The sequence below is a fragment of the Rhineura floridana genome, chromosome 4 (assembly GCF_030035675.1).
Source record: "Rhineura floridana isolate rRhiFlo1 chromosome 4, rRhiFlo1.hap2, whole genome shotgun sequence".
Lineage (NCBI taxonomy): Eukaryota > Metazoa > Chordata > Lepidosauria > Squamata > Rhineuridae > Rhineura > Rhineura floridana.
Genome location: NC_084483.1, coordinates 154888349 through 154906309, shown reverse-complemented (window position 1 = coordinate 154906309; position 17961 = coordinate 154888349). Strand labels below are relative to the sequence as shown.

Here is a 17961-nt window from a genome sequence, read left to right as displayed (position 1 = left end):
TAGTGTGTTAGTGCTGCAGTGATATTAAAATTTTAACTATGTATTGTTATTATGTTTAGACTGTTCTGTTTTGTAAACCACTTTGAACATAAATCTGTGGAAAATGTGATATGTAAATAAACTGACTATGACTAAGTGGTAGGCAGCCATGAAAGGGTGATCTTGGCAGGGAATGATGGAAAGAAGCAGCCTGGTCAGCATACTACCTACCACTCCAAGACTAGGGCCACTCCTTGACTCAGTGCAACACATTTTATCCAAGAAATCAAGTGTTAATACACCACTCCACTTAATAAACCACCCCACAGAACCACCCCATCCTTGCCCTATGACTAGGCAGATTGGAGGATTGTGACTAGCTTAGCAGCCAGTCAGGGCACAGCACTAGATATATGTAGCAACAGAGTGCAGCTCACATATCAAAATACGTGGCATAAGGAACCATTATACTTTCCTCTCACACTTATGGAACCATGAGTACAGGAGGGAAAGGAAGGGAACTGGTGACAGAGAAAATGCTGATGGAAAGACATATAGCATCAAGCACAAAAAGGGAGTACCCAACACCCAACTCATATACCCTCTGAACAAATTCTGCCAAAACAGGGGTGGGTGCCTGAAACATTGGAACATCATTGATAGTGTTGCGTATATTCTAATTTTGGGGGGTTAATTTCATATGTTCAGGCTACTTCTCTGCATTTTCAATGAATGTGTTGGGGAGGGGGCATCATGGTGGCAAGAGCTGCCATTTTCCTCAGTCATTTGCAGGTATGCATGTTGCCGATGTATAAATAACCACAACCACATGCATGGTGGTAGGTGGAGCCTACTGCCCTTTACACTTAGTGTGCCTGTAACATTTGAAAAAGGCTTACAGGAGTAGTAGCTTCTGTTGCATCTATTATTCTAGCATTATTAGTGGATTGCCACTGCTGAATGGGAATAGGATAGTGATACTAGCTAGCCAGCACAGTATGATAGCCATTGTGGCAGAATAAGATCAGACTACCCCGCTGCAATTCGTATTGCCCACTTAAATTTGTTTAATGAATAAATTTATTAAGGCATACATAACCTGGTGAAGAACTGAATGCGAAATATATTTTTATAACCTCTTTGTACAAATAGTTATATTTTTCCTAAAATTTCAATAGTAAAAGGTAAAAAAAAGCAAGTACATGGCAATGTATTTTTATTTCTTTTGTGTAATGTAGTCTGATATAGCAAGAGGCCACCCACACAGAAAACAGGGCTGTGTATTTATAAACAAATCTGAATAATTCAAATAAAAGCAAATAGGTAATTAGACAGCTATTGAGAATAACATCTTTTCTTCAGAGGAATACTGTACAGAGACATACAATACACTGTTGGAGATTTTTACTATCATCTGGAATCAGAACATGTTACTGGCAGCATCACTGAAGATAAGATGATAAGTAAAGCCCTGCTGAGTCAGACCAAAGACCTATTAAGCCCAATATCCTATTTCCCCAGTTGCCTATGGGAAACCTATAGGAAGAACATGAGGGTAATAGCACTATCCCTTCACACTGTTGTTCCCCTGCAACCAGGAGTATAGTTGACCAAGGTCTCCAGGGGTCTTAGACCTGTTATATTTTTGGGAGCTGGGTCCCTATGTCTCCAGCATCCTATGAGCCAATCACCATGAAAGGGGAGTGTGTTAGCCACTGATGTCTGCTAACATGCTTCCTTGCCCTTTCATGCTGATTGGCTCCTAGGGACATCTGTTGTTGTGGGAGAAGGCATTAACAAGGATCTCATTCTCAACTCCAGAGCAAAAATGGGGGGAAAGGACATGGCTGTGACTGACATGAAGGGACCCTGCACTTCTGAATTTGTCACTACATTACTGCCAGCAACTCACTCTGCCTATAATCTTGAAGGCAGTATATAGGCATCATGATCAGTAGCCACTAACAGCAATGAATTTGTCTTCTTTCCTTTTCAAGCCATCTATGTTGGTGGGTGTCACCACGTCTTGTGACAAATGTGTTTCCCTTCCTTTGCCTGAAAATGATCCAGTGGAAACCAGGGCACGTATCAGACCTCCAGCTCCTATAAACTACACCACCTTTCCCCTCAACATCTATTCCATTGTAGGGCACAGAGTTTCCCCCTTACAGAGATTAGTCTGACTATCAGGAAGGTTACTGGATTAAGCTGACTGTAAAGGCTGGCACTAGAAATAGAGATTTAGGCACAGTCTGACCAATGGGATGAGTTATTAGGGGTATCACAAAGGGTGGGTGGTGGGTGGGGGATATAGCAGTATACCTTTTCAAAGAGACACATATTTAATCATGCAGAAAATGGTTGACCAGCAAAAGCTTGTGCTTTTTCATTTTGCCAAAATGTAATGAGAGGCTTTTCTGACACAAAACAGGATAGACTCTAACCAGGCTGCAATATGAGCAAATGGATAATATGTCAGTTAATGCAACAGCCACTGCCAAAGCAATCAAGCCAAAGAAAAATGGGCACCATCCCACTCCCCACAACACACACAACCCTCACAAGAGATCAGCTAAGAATCAGAACTGAACCAACCCCACATCTTCATAAAGGTACTTGACAATTCCCCAGGGGATAACACACAGCATTGGCACACCTGAAAAAAGAGGGAACAAGATATGCACAGAAAATGAGACATATGACATTTACCGTATGTTGCTAAACTGGGTTTTGTTGAAATATGACTTGTATTTTAATATGTATTTTGTATTTTCCTTGTACATGTGTTCAATTGTGGTAGCCTATGGCTCTGAGCAATAAAGATTCATTTCATTTCATTTCACATACGAAAAAGAAAACAGGAAGATGATGTAAAGTTTTGTATAATGCAGAACAACCTCAGTTAAAATGAAGTTGCAGATAGTATACAAATTCCATTATGCTTATAGTGCATCCCATAATTATTTAATGGTATTTTTAAATGAATGAACAACCTGTCATTTCTTGAACAAGTTTTCACATTACAAAATCCAAAAGACGGAAGTACTGAAATTGATCATACATGTATTCAACAGCAGAATTATGGAATTATACAGCCACAAGAGTGCTTGCTTAACAACTCTCTAGGTATTCATGGCGATACACAAAACAAAGAATTCAAAATCTAAAACAAGAGTAAAATATGAGCTAGAATAACAGTTATCTACAGCCACACCAGATATTTATTCCACTACAAACAGTAATGATTTCCCTTAAAGCATCCTGGGAAGTGTAGTTTATGAAGGGTGCTGAGTGTTGTTAAGAGACTCCTATTCCCCTGACAGCACTCCAGTGGCCAGAGTGGTTTAACAGTCAGTCCCTCTTTCCAGAGAATTCTGGGGATTGTAGCTCTGTGAGGGGAATGGGCGTCTCCTAACAACTCTCAGCACCCTTCACAAGCCACACTTCCCAAGATTCTTTGCTATTTAAGAACGTACCTATAGCTAAAAGATATTTCTATCAAACTTTAAAAAGCAGGGAAATTGGGCAGCTATAGTGAGTGCACCAGGTGAGCAGGAAACCTGAGCTTCTCTCTGAGATATTGTACTGCCCTACAAATTTGTCAAAATGCAAACACCATTTGGGTTGGTCTTTTACAGTCCAATCCACTTCCTATGTAGCTTGGAAGAATTTTGTAACATATGCCTCTGCTTTTTAAAGTTGGATAGAAATATCTGTGGGCTATAGGTATGTTCTTCAGCCACCAGGGTTTTTTGCCTGTTAGTGAATTATTTGCTGGATATTCAGTAGAGAAGTTAGTTGCTATAAAAACAACAGAGGAAAATGTATTGCCTGTTGGGTTAAGGAGAAAAGAAATGGTCTTTACTTCTGGTGCCAATTTTGGAAAGGTTTTAAAACTGTAACCGTAGTAGATGGATAGTGAGAAGAGGATCAACAAGACCAGGGAAGTCCCATCCCTGAACTTGTTCAACAGAGACATTCAATATCTATTTACCAAGACAGATGAGCAAGAACTTTCTCAGTCCAGCTGCCGTATTGAAGAAATGCATTAGATGTCTCACCACAGATCATTTTAAAGCCCAGGTGTTTCTTTAATCCAATGAAACCTTTTAATTACTTTGTTTAATTCCTTGCAAAGTCAAGAAACTAAGCTGTATTAATAAAAGGATTAAACTGTAACATTTGTAAAATGAGATATGAATGCTCAACAGGAACAGGGTATATTTCTGTAGAGCAACCAGATGTGTACAGCAATAACCCCTATGATTTGTAGAGAGCCTGGATGCATCAGAAAGACCTTCATATTTTATTGTGTTACTTGATATTTGAATTAAGTGAGATCCAATTACTAGTAGTATTTTAATAGAGACAAACCAGATAAAACCAGTTGCTGCTGCTAAATTTGAATGCTTCTGTTCTTGTCAGAAGACTTGAAAGTAATTTGCAATCTCTGAGCTGATAAGTCTATGCTTGGCATTGATATACAATAGACACATTTACTAGATTCTAATTATAAATTATTTATCTGGTCAGGTGTATGCATGCACATTGTACTGCCAGTACTGGGCAATAAATTATTTGGATATATAAAGGTGGAAAGGATGGGACAGGGTTAGGGATACAAGGCTCTGTCATTTTCAGTTCTCTCAGTTTCTCATTTTCTTAATCTTAAAGTCGGTTCTCCACATTTCTGCAGCAATTTATGAATCCTCATGAAAATTCTTCAGCGTTTTAGTGCAAATTTCTCCTAATAAATACATTTTTGTTTTGACTAATGTACACATGTTTTGGAAGCAATTTATCTTAATATAATGCACATTTATATTATTTTCACCAATATTTTCATTTTGTGCACACTTTCCCCTAATATATGCATTTTTGTAAGCAATGTGTGGTTGGAGAATTGCATCGCAAAATTTGGTGTGAGCATTTAGAAGGATGGCTGTGTTTCAGCTCTCATATTGTTTCAGAAAGCATGAATTTGATAAATTCAGCTTTAAATGCAAACTGAATCATTTTTCCCCCTTCCCTAGATGGGGTGCACAAGTTGCTCACTGAGGATCTAATACAGAGATATGCTTACTGACAGGTGGCCTATTTACCTCCAAACTGTTTGCAATAACATCCCATTGAACAGAGAACTCAGGTGGTTGAGTGCCCATCAACACTGAAGTGAAACAATGAATAACAAGACTGTGATTTCTAAACACTCAGGGGTCTCCCTAGGTACACACAAGTATATATGGGCTCCTGCTGGGAGGAATATATATATACACTTGTAAATTAAAAGCAACATGATCTTTTTAAAAACCTGAAACAGCCTCACAAATTATATCTATATAAAATATATATAAATATAGACGTGTAAATTGAAAGCAAAACGATCTTTTTAAAAACCTGAAACAGCCTCACAAAGACCTGCGAGCTTTCAGGAAATATGGGAAGCTGGGTTGTCAGTTGAGAAAAGAAGAAAGAGAACTGCAAAGGTGGGGGCACGTGGAGGGAAGAGAAGAAGGAATTAGTCTGCTCATGTCCCTAACAGCTTAAGTATCTTGGAAAAGGGAGAAGGGCTTGTGTTAAGGGGGGGGGATGTGTGCTGTGCCACTGAAAGCTTGCACTACACAGGGATGCTACATAGGGACAAGAGAGACAGAGAAAAGGGGCATTTTCAACTCTGCTCCTCCATCCATATACTGTAGCTATAACATGCTCAGGTTCAAGGACAGTAGCCCCAAACCTGAGCCCAATAGCAGTACAAGCAGCTGCCTTATACCAAGCTAGATGGTTTGTCCAACTAGCCTTCTCACAAGAGAGGGCCTTCTTGGAATCAGTGTCTAGATAATGGAATCCCCACCTCTCACAGATACAGCAGGCACCAAATCTGAGTTTTCAGCGCCAACTGAAACTGTTCATCCTCTTGATTTAAGTATGTTGTTCGGGTATTTTGTTTTAATACATATTTTGAATTGATTTTAATGTAATCTCCTCTGGGACTGCCTTGAAAATAAAGTGTGGATAAGAAATATTGTAAAGAAATAATACATAAAAATAGCCCAGTACTATCTACTCTGACTGGCAGTAGATTTCCAGGTATCAGATATTTCACATCACCTGCTGCCTTTTAGCACCACAGGGAAAAGTCTGAGGGGGGAGGCAGAGAGGAAAAACATGTGTCCTTTCCCCCTTCCCTCCTCTTGAATCTCTCCCCTCACCCCCAACTGTCCTATGAGCCCTGAACAGGACCACAAGGCTCCTTTTTCAGGAGCCCTGAACAGGAGTGCTCCTCATCCTTACACATAAGCAAAAGACATCATACATTTCCACTGCCTGCTTATCCAAAGAAAACTTAAACCCAAATCATTGTCCCTGGAACTTCTCATGGCTTAGCAATTAGGAAGTGAGGTATGGGCTCCTACTAGGAGGAATGGCAGGATATAAATCTAATTAATTAATTGTTTAATAATAACAACAACAACAACAACAATAATATCCCCACCTCCTCCAAAAGAGATAGCAGCCTTATATTCCCAACTTCCGGAGTAAGTTTGCCATAGTATTAAAATGTGACACAGACACTGCAGGGGAACAGATACGGTTTATTGTTCCAAATTCTTGCTTAGCAATCATAAAGTGACCACCTCAGGCTATTTAATCCTTCTAAAACTAATTATATTCAATATGTTCTCAGTACAATTTATATTGACACTTGTGATTTATAGCTAAGTCAAAAAGGTGATCTCTCATGTAATGTGATTTTAAAACTCCCTAAGGGTTTCCTGAAAATAGATTTTGCAGTCATATTCTCTTGTCTTATCTCTTTGGTTACTGCCTAGTTCAGCCTAGATCGAGCCCTCTGACAATCCTTTGGAAGTTAATTCAAGTTGAGATTACCACTACAACCATTAAGCAGATTCCTGCATCTTCAGCTATTGACATCCAGGTGCAACAAGAGGAGGTAGTTTTTACCTCTTAAAAGGTCTGTTTAGATTGAGATTAGCCATTGCAAAAGCTCTCATGCCAGCCTGCAAAACAGATCTCCAAAGAAGAGTGTGCAATGAACTCCACTATCAAAGCAACTCTTATTTTGCACAATTGCAGATACAGCTTTCAATTAGCTCTGAAAGAACTACTTATATTATAGAAGAGCAATAAATTGACTATACAAATTGATATAAGCAATAAGCTGATTAGCAAATGGAATCCAGTTAGTTTTGCGATGGACTGATGATTATTGGCTTGTGGTAACATGAAGGTTGGTTTTTCCACTGGTGGTACCAGTTTTGTGGAATGTCCTTCCTAATGAAATATGAGAAACCCCATCCGTATTGGCATTCTGCCGGCTCTTGAAGACATACCTGTTTAGACAAGCATTCCCCTGAACTTGAACATCTTGATCCAATTATTTTAATTGATTTTTAACTGTTTGTTATTCTTTAATAGGCTTCTTTTATTGTGTATTTTAATTATATGTGGATTTTATAATTGAGTTTATGCTTGTAAACTGCTTATAAGCCATTATGGCATGTAAGTGGTATATAAATCAATACAATAATTATTATCATTATTATTAGTCAATCTGTATAAAATGAACTAAAATAGTCTATTGCTTTCTGTATAAAATTACCAATTGAAATCATTTTGGAAGCAATTCTCAGAAGGATGTCCATGACAGGATCGCCACTTAGATATTGGAAATGTTTTCTGTGTACGTGACAGCACTGATGATCATTTTTTCTGTTTTAATCAGTTAAATTTTATGACAGATCTCTGAGAAGGCACTAAAGCTTGCAGCTGTAGAATTCCATGTTATAACATAACATGATTAACAGCACAATCCTAACCATGCCTATGCAGAAATAAGTCCTACTGAATTATTAAACTTGGGCTTACTCTTAGATAACTGGAGTTAGAAATGCAGCTTTTGTCTATACAAACATCTTTGATATTTCAAGCAATGAACTTTGCAAAGGACTAACTAATGAAATCTTAATTTTGAGCCCTTTTTGCCCCCAGTATTTTTATTAAATCTGTAGACTATTATTTTTGCTAGTCAAGAACTACTTTCTGTGTTTGCATAAACAAAGCTGTAGCAGTAAAAAAGGAACAACATTCTGTGAAAACAGGTTGAGTTACACCGTTTACAATCTGATTAACTCACAGAAACTCTAAATACTACATTTTTGGAACTGAGCTCTGTCCAAATGTTTTTTTGGGAGGGAGCAGAACCTGAAGGATATACAGCTTCAGAATGACGGTGCTTCAGATTCATGGACTACAAAAGACAAGACAGATATCAAGAGGGCAAGCATCATGTTAAATAAAGTACAGATGTGTATTTCCCAGTCCTTTTTCAGGTCACTTTGACAATGGGTTAATCAATCTGTGGAATACATATTGTTAATACCTGCTCCTATCATTTATGTCTAGAACGCTGAAGGCAGTGAAAACTGAAGCCGAAATTGAGGAAGGAATAATTTTTCAGCAGGATACCTTTAGTAGATTTGAGTCCTTTTCAAAATGCAGTTTACTTGCTAATATCTGGCATCAGCTGGAAGGATAGAGCTAATTCCAATCATTATCTTATTATAAAAGGTCCAAGAGCCTCCACCTTGATCCTTTCTAGGAAAATTCTACTGCGGTTGCCAACATGCTATACTAGTCCCTTGTCACTGGTAAGCTGCGAGAGGGAATAAACTTGCCTGAAAGAGATAAGGGAATCTTAATTTTCTTAGTCTTTTTTCCCTTTTCCTTTTTTGAATGGCAGGTTCCTTTCTGTCTGTTCAATGGCATGCAGGTATGAGGATTTAAAAAACCCAAATCTTGCCAACGTTTGTTCTTGTAATACTAAACAATTGTTTACATCTGATCTAGCTCATTAAATATACATATAACTGTTAGTTAAAACAACTAAGATCAGATTCATAGTTATGGAGAGATCTCTGATAAACAAATAAAATTGTAATTAATGCAGTGAATATAACAAAGAATCTTGTGGCACTTTAAAGACTTAACAAATTTACAGCGCAATCCTAACCCTGTCTCCTCAGAAATAAGTCCTACTGAATTCAATAGGGCTTACTGCTAGGTAAGTGGGATTAGGAGGGCAGTCTTAAACTGCAATCTAATACATGTCTACTCAGAGGTAAGGTCCAGTGGGTTCAATGGGACTTACTCCCAGGTAAGCATGTATTGGATTGCAGCCTTAGTCTTTAAAGATCAGCTTTTGAAATTTTTTAGTCTTTAAGGTACTACATTTTTTTTTGATATTTTTACTGCAACACAGACTAACATAGTTACCCAACCCCCAACGCCAGAAACAGTAAGTGAATATCCAACTTGGGGACAAACACGTAATTGAAGATCAATTTTAAGGAAACTGGTTTTAGTAATATAAATTGTCTTGATGTGCTTCATATTATTTTATGATTATTGTAGGCCACTTTTAATTTATTTTATAAAGAAAAGTGGGGCATACATTTATAAATACATATATACATAGAAGCAGGATATTAAATTTGTATGTAAATTTTAAAAAATTCTATAATAATAATAATTACATTTATTACCCACTCTTCATCAGAAGGTATCTCGGTGGATTGCAACAATGTAAAATACAACATTAAAAATAGTACAAAACAAATCACAATCACAACTAGAGTGGGTCCTAAAATATATATGATAGCATACAGGTAAAACTTCAGAAATTTAGAGGAGGAAATCATTATAAGTATAATGAAGAGGTAGAGGCTAGACTCCTAGCAGGGGCACCCAAGGCAGAATGGTCAAAGCTGAGACACCAGACTAAGATGCATCCAAACTCAGAGGAAGGCAATGGTAAACCACCTCTGAATACCTCTTACCACGAAAACCCTATGAACAGAGTATCCAAAATGCAACATGAGATAGTGCTGGAAGATGAGACGCCCAGGTCAGAAGGCACTCACCAGGCTACTGGGGAAGAACAAAGGACAAGTACGAGTAGCGCTGTGACTAATGACGCACCTGGGTCAAAGCAGAAGGCAAGCCCAGAGGCCGATGCGCACAGATGCAAAAGGAGAGTCCGGAGTTGTACGACGCACACAATAGGAACATGGAATGTGAGAAGAACCGGGGAAAGTTAGAAATTGTCAAGCAAGAAATGGAACATATCAACAATACAATACTTGGTGTGAGTGAATTAAAATGGACGGGAATGGGACATTTTCAGTCAGGCAACTATAAAATACTTTCTGCAGGAAATGAGAAATCAAGAAGAACGGGGTTGCTTTAATAGTGAGAAGTGATGTAGCAAAAGCAATCAGGAGCTACAACGCAAGGTCTGAGCGAGTGATATCAATGAGATTAAATGGGAAACCTATTAACATAACCATCATCTAAGTCTACGCTCCAATGTCAAACACAGAAGAAGAACTGGAGAGATTTTACGCAGAAGTACAGAAGGAAATTGATCACACTCTTAAAATACTTGGAAGAAACAAATCACCAGGAACAAATGGCAACCAAATAGAGTTGCTACAAGCTACTGAGACTGAATCTGTCCAAATTTTGACAAAAATCTGTCAAGAAATATGGAAAACTAAACAATGGCCTACAGAAGAGAAGCGTTCAATATATATCCCAATTCCAAAGAAAGGGGATCCCAGGGAATGCAGTAATTATTGAACTATTGCCTTAATATCCCATGCAAGTAAAGTAATGCTCAACAAAGGCTCTTACCGTATATGGAGCGAGAAATGCCAGACGTCCAAGCTGGATTTAGAAAGGGAAGAGGCACCAGAGAACATATCGCAAGCATACATTGGATAATGGAACAGAGCAATGAATTTCAGAAGAAAATCACCCTGTGCTTTATAGATTACAGCAAAGCCTTTGACTGTGCAGATCATGAAAAACTATGGAATGCTTTAAAAGAAATGGGGGTGCCACAGCATCTGAGAGAGGCAGAGAGGTGTGTGGAGGAGGCCTTCAGGGACGTTATAGCTGTGTCCCACTCCAACGATGATAGCTCTCCTGCTATCATGGACAACGATGGTCTCGGGGAAGGAGAGCATCCAGCTGAGGAAGAGGGAAACGATCCCTTAGAAGGGACCCATTCCTTGGGGGATGAGCAGCTATCCTCTCGTGCCGAGGATATATATCCAGGGGGTGGAGGGATCCTTGTAGTGGGTGATTCGATCATTAGGAACATAGACAGTGGGGTGTGTGATAGGCGTGTAGACCGCAAGGTGTTTTGCCTGCCTGGTGCGAAGGTTGCGGATATCGCCCGTCGTTTAGATAGTTTGGTAGACAGTGCTGGGAAGGAGTCAGTGGTCGTGGTGCACGTTGGCACCAACGACATGGGGAAATGCAGCCGTGAGGTCCTGGAAGCAAAATTTAGGTTGCTAGGTAGGATGCTGAAAGCCAGGACCTCCAAGGTGGCTTTCTCTGAAATGCTACCGGTTCCACGCGCAGGACCAGCCAGACAGGCCCAGCTTCGCAGTCTCAATGCGTGGATGAGACGATGGTGTCGGGTGGAAGGGTTTGGATTTGTTAGGCACTGGAGAACATTTTGGGACAAGCCGGGCCTGTACAAAAGGGACGGGCTCCACTTGAACCAGAATGGAACCAGACTGCTGGCACTTAAAATTAAAAAGGTGGCAGAGCAGCTTTTAAACTGACTGAGGGGGGAAACCCGACAGGAGCTGAGAAAGGTCCGGTTCGGAATAAACCTCCCCCCTGGGATAAAAACCAAAGAAATGATGAAATTTTAAAAGGGGTAGGCCTAGAAGTAGGCATTGTGAGAGCAGGGGCACAGGATATAAATTCAGAAGAGCAAAATTACCACAGGCCTAACCACAAGTGCCAAAGACACTTGAAGAGAGACACTGCTTACAAGTGCCTGTACGCTAATGCTAGGAGCCTGCGAACCAAGATGGGAGAACTGGAGTGCTTGGTCTTAGAGGAGAGCATTGATATAGTGAGCATAACGGAGACCTGGTGGAATGGAGAAAACCAGTGGGATACGGTTATCCCTGGATATAAACTATATCGGAAGGACAGGGAAGGACGTATTGATGGCGGAGTTGCTCTATACGTGAAAGAAGGCATTGAATCCAGCAAGCTCGAAACCCCAAAAGAGGCAGACTCCTCCACAGAATTGTTGTGGGTGGTGATACCGTGCCCCAGGAGGGACTTAATACTGGGAACGATCTATCGTCCCCCTGATCAAAATGCTCAGGGAGACCTTGAGATGAGATATGAAATTGAGGAAGCATCCAAACTAGGAAATGTGGTAGTAATGGGTGACTTCAACTACCCGGACATAGACTGGCTGCATATGTGTTCCAGTCATGACAAAGAAGCAAAGTTTCTAGATATTCTAAATGACTATTCCCTAGACCAGTTGGTCATGGAACCGACCAGAGGGACGGCAACCCTGGACTTAATCCTCAGTGGGGACCGGGACCTGGTGCAAGATGTAAGTGTTGTTGAACCGATTGGGAGCAGTGACCACAGTGCTATTAAATTAAACATACATGTGACTGGCCAATTGCCAAGAAAATCCAACACGGTCACATTTGACTTCAAAAGAGGAAACTTCACAAAAATGAGGGGATTGGTAAAAAGAAAGCTGAAAAACAAAGTCCAGAGGGTCACATCACTCGAAAATGCTTGGAAGTTGTTTAAAAACACTATATTAGAAGCTCAACTGGAGTGCATACCGCAGATCAGAAAAGGTACCGCCAGGGCCAAGAAGATGCCAGCATGGTTAATGAGCAAAGTCAAGGACGCTCTTAGAGGCAAAAAGTCTTCCTTCAGAAAATGGAAGTCTTGTCCGAATGAAGAAAATAAAAAAGAACACAAACTCTGGCAAAAGAAATGCAAGAAGACAATAAGGGATGCTAAAAAAGAATTTGAGGAGCACATTGCTAAGAACATAAAAACCAACAACAAAAAATTCTATAAATACATTCAAAGCAGGAGACCATCTAGGGAGACGATTGGACCCTTGGATGATAAGCGAGTCAAAGGTGTACTAAAGAATGATAAGGAGATTGCAGAGAAGCTAAATGAATTCTTTGCATCTGTCTTCACAGTGGAAGATATAGGGCAGATCCCTGAACCTGAACTAACATTTGCAGGAAGGAATTCTGAGGAACTGAGACAAATAGTGGTAACGAGAGAGGAAGTTCTAAGCTTAATGGACAATATAAAAACTGACAAATCACCGGGCCCGGATGGCATCCACCCGAGAGTTCTCAAAGAACTCAAAGGTGAAATTGCTGATCTGCTAATTAAAATATGTAACTTGTCCCTTGGGTCCTCCTCCGTGCCTGAGGACTGGAAAGTGGCAAATGTAACGCCAATCTTCAAAAAGGGATCCAGAGGGGATCCCGGAAATTACAGGCCAGTTAGCTTAACTTCTGTCCCTGGGAAACTGGTAGAAAGTATTATTAAAGCTAGATTAACTAAGCACATAGAAGAACAAGCCTTGCTGAAGCAGAGCCAGCATGGCTTCTGCAAGGGAAAGTCCTGTCTCAGTAACCTATTAGAATTCTTTGAGAGTGTCAACAAGCATATAGATAGAGGTGATCCAGTGGACATAGTGTACTTAGACTTTCAAAAAGCGTTTGACAAGGTACCTCACCAAAGGCTTCTGAGGAAGCTTAGCAGTCATGGAATAAGAGGATAAGAAATTGGTTAAGAAGCAGAAAGCAGAGAGTAGGAATAAACAGACAGTTCTCCCAATGGAGGGCTGTAGAAAGTGGAGTCCCTCAAGGATCGGTATTGGGACCTGTACTTTTCAACTTGTTCATTAATGACCTAGAATTAGGAGTGAGCAGTGAAGTGGCCAAGTTTGCTGATGACAAAATTGTTCAGGGTTGTTAAAACAAAAAGGGATTGCGAAGAGCTCCAAAAAGACCTCTCCAAACTGAGTGAATGGGCGGAAAAATGGCAAATGCAATTCAATATAAACAAGTGTAAAATTATGCATATTGGAGCAAAAAATCTGAATTTCACATATACGCTCATGGGGTCTGAACTGGCGGTGACCGACCAGGAGAGAGACCTCGGGGTTGTAGTGGACAGCACGATGAAAATGTCGACCCAGTGTGCGGCAGCTGTGAAAAAGGCAAATTCCATGCTAGCGATAATTAGGAAAGGTATTGAAAATAAAACAGCCGATATCATCATGCCGTTGTATAAATCTATGGTGCGGCCGCATTTGGAATACTGTGTACAGTTCTGGTCGCCTCATCTCAAAAAGGATATTCTAGAGTTGGAAAAGGTTCAGAAGAGGGCAACCAGAATGATCAAGGGGATGGAGCGACTCCCTTACGAGGAAAGGTTGCAGCATTTGGGGCTTTTTAGTTTAGAGAAAAGGCGGGTCAGAGGAGACATGATAGAAGTGTATAAAATTATGCATGGCATTGAGAAAGTGGATAGAGAAAAGTTCTTCTCCCTCTCTCATAATACTAGAACTTGTGGACATTCAAAGAAGCTGAATGTTGGAAGATTCAGGACAGACAAAAGGAAGTACTTCTTTACTCAGCGCATAGTTAAACTATGGAATTTGCTCCCACAAGATGCAGTAATGGCCACCAGCTTGGACGGCTTTAAAAGAAGATTAGACAAATTCATGGAGGACAGGGCTATCAATGGCTACTAGCCATGATGGCTGTGCTGTGCCACCCTAGTCAGAGGCAGCATGCTTCTGAAAACCAGTTGCCGGAAGCCTCAGGAGGGGAGAGTGTTCTTGCACTCGGGTCCTGCTTGCGGGCTTCCCCCAGGCACCTGGTTGGCCACTGTGAGAACAGGATGCTGGACTAGATGGGCCACTGGCCTGATCCAGCAGGCTCTTCTTATGTTCTTATGATTATCCTGATGCGCAACCTATACTCTGGACAAGAAGCTATTGTAAGGACATAATATGGAGAAACCGATTGGTTCCCAGTTGAAAAGGGTGTGAGACAGGTGTGTATATTATCACCCTATTTATTTAATCTATATGCAGAACATATCATACAGAAAGTGGGATTGGACCAAGATGAAGGAGTGAAAATTGGAGGGAGAAATATCAATAATTTAAGATATATAGACGATACCATACTATTAGCAGAAACCAGTAATGATTTGAAACGAATGCTGATGAAAGTTAAAGAGGAAAGCACAAAAGCAGGACTACAGCTGAACTTCAAAAAGACTAAAGTAATGACAACAGAAGATTTATGTAACTTTAAAGTTGACAATGAGGACATTGAACTTGTCAAGGATTATCAATATCTTGGCACAGTCGTTTACCAAAATGGAGACAATAGTCAAGAAATCAGAAGAAGGCTAGGAGTGGGGAGGGCAGCTATGAGAGAACTAGAAAAGGTCCTCAAAGGCAAAGATGTATCACTGAACACTCAAGTCAGGATCATTCAGACCATGAAAACAGTGGATAAGTGAAAAATCAACTCATTTGAAATGTGGTGTTGGAGGAGAGCTTTGCAGATACCATGGACTGCGAAAAGGACCAATAAATGGGTGTTAGAACAAATTAAACCAGAACTTTCACTAGAAGCTAAAATGATGAAACTGAGATTATCATACTTTGGATGCATCACGAGAAGACATGATTCACTAGAAAAGACAATAATGCTGGGAAAAACATTCCCCAGGGAGGCAAGAATGGCCTCCTCTGTGCAGTCCTTCTGCCGACAGCTAAAGACTTTTTTCTTCTGGCAGGCCTTTGGAATTGAAGGCTTTAAGGGTAGTGATTGAAGAGGGTGCTGTATGTTATTGTTTTACTTGTATGCTCTTAAACTGGGTTGCAGTATTTTAAGTGTATGTCTAATTGGTTTTAACATCTTAATAGTTTGATTCTGTTTTAATGCTGATTTTTATATGTTTATATGTTTTATATGTTTATATGTTCTTAATGATATGTACTTTCTTTTATCTGGAAGCCGCCTTGAGTTCCAGTTTGGAAAAAGGGCAGAGTGGTAAGCAGCGGTAACGCAGTCGAAGCTCTGCTCACGGCCGGAGTTCGATTCCAACGAAAGGAGGAAGTTGAATCTCCGGTAAAAGGGGTCGAGGTCCACTCAGCCTTCCATCCATCCGTGGTCGGTAAAATGAGTACCCGGCATATGCTGGGGGGTAAAGCAAGGCTGGGGACGGAACTGGCAATCCCACCCCATATATATGGTCTGCCTAGTAAACGTCGCAAGACGTCACCCTAAGAGTCGGAAACGACTCGCACTACAAGTGTGGGGACACCTTTACCTATAAATAAAGATAATAATAATAATAATAATAATAAATAAAAAAAAAACAGAAGGGAGTAGGAAAAGAGGAAGGCCAAACAAGAGATGGATTGATTCCATAAAGTAAGCCACAGACCTGAACTTACAAGATCTGAACAGGGTGGTTCATGACAGATGCTCTTGGAGGTCACTGATTCATAGGGTCGCCATAAGTCGTAATCGACTTGAAGGCACATAACAACAACAACAACATCCTGCAAGTTAAACCTAAAGAACAGGGAACATATTTTGGCTTTCTGAGGCATGATAAACATCCAAAAAAACCAAAAACTACTTTTTTGAGATCCCCTAAAGGGGGAGGTTATGTTTCTATGATATTGTGATATTGCCTTCTATTATTCTGCTTGCCAACTACAGTTTTTGCACAATGGGTTTTTGGAAAAGATCATTTCTACTGGATTAAGTGAGAGAAATTCTGTTGCAGAATCCTTTGGAGTACATGGACCAATGAAATAAATTCACGTTTACGGTTACAAAACAGTATTACGATTGAAAGCATCCCAAGAGACTGAGAAAAGTGGAAATTAAAACAAATGAGTCAAGAAACAGCCCTACTGTCAAGAGTTATGTTTATGAAATCACAGAATCGTAGAGTTGGAAGGGGCCTATAAGGCCATCAAGTCCAACCCTGTTGTGATCCAGTCTACTCAGAAAGAAAAGGAAAGGGGGAGGTACGAGTTTCGGGCGCCTCAGCAGTCAGAGGAGGCAGGGCTAGAGAATGTTGTGTCTGAGCAGGAACGAGCGCGAGGGGGGCAGCCAGCTCCCCAGCCAGTTCCCATGAGTAATGCCCTTCCTGAGGAGCCGGGCGCACCGCCCCCGGCTGAGGCAGAGAGCCCGTGGGGGTAAGCTTCAGAGTCAGCGCCAGACCCTCCTTTCCCAAGCGGTTCTCAGGAGGAATCCAGTTTAGCACCTCCCTCTGACCTCGAGGCTGTTGCTCGTGAGCAGATGTCTTCCGATGAGCAGTTGGAAGCGCGCCCCCTGTTCCCGCGGGCGGGAAAAACGGTCAGGGCAAAGACAGGACTTACGAAGGAGCCAAAGATTACATTCAAAAACCGCTCCTATATAAACCTGTCGCGCCTGGAGGGAGGTCGTTGCGTCAACTTCCTTCATACATTGCAGAGCATGTCTAAGTATAGTTAGGGACTTTAGTGAGTTAGCATAGGGGTCTAATGAAGCGCAATTCTTTTGATGTAGCCATTACTTTAATAAACCAAGATTTACTCGCACACACACTCCAGCCTCATTCTTTCGACTCTGGACAGGACAGATTGACGCAACCCACACCATCCCTACTCAAACCAGTTCCCATGGCAGACGACATGGATCAGAACGGAGCAAGAGGGGGAGTACCTATCACCATGGAAGCCTTGTATGCCGAGATCCAGAACCTCCAAGTGACTACGCAAGCCTTACAAACCAAGAACCAAGCCCTCAGAGCCACAACGCAAGCCTTGCAAGTGGATAACCATAATCTCCATGCCTTGGTTGCCCAAGTCCAGGCTGCACCTCCCGGGGCGGCAGCTCCTGTGAAATCTCCAGTGGGGCTCCCCGTGCGATACGGGGGCCAGAGTGAACAGTTTGCCATGTTTCTAGCCCAATGTGAGTTGTACATTCAAGTGCGCAGAGCTGAGTTCCCAACGGATGATGCGAAGGTGGCGTTCATCATCAGTTTGTTGGAAGGGGAAGCGGCAAA

The 17961-nt window shown here is 41.0% G+C and overlaps 1 protein-coding gene across 1 annotated transcript in view; it reads right to left on the bottom strand.

Moving 5' to 3' along the window:
• The window catches only part of GLP1R (glucagon like peptide 1 receptor), a 177083-nt gene that overhangs the window by 26698 nt on the left and 132424 nt on the right, over positions 1–17961 (bottom strand). The window contains exon 8 of the mRNA XM_061624898.1: positions 2575–2635. Within this exon, the coding sequence (XP_061480882.1) occupies positions 2575–2635 (61 nt within the window). The remainder of the gene's footprint in view (positions 1–2574; positions 2636–17961) is intronic.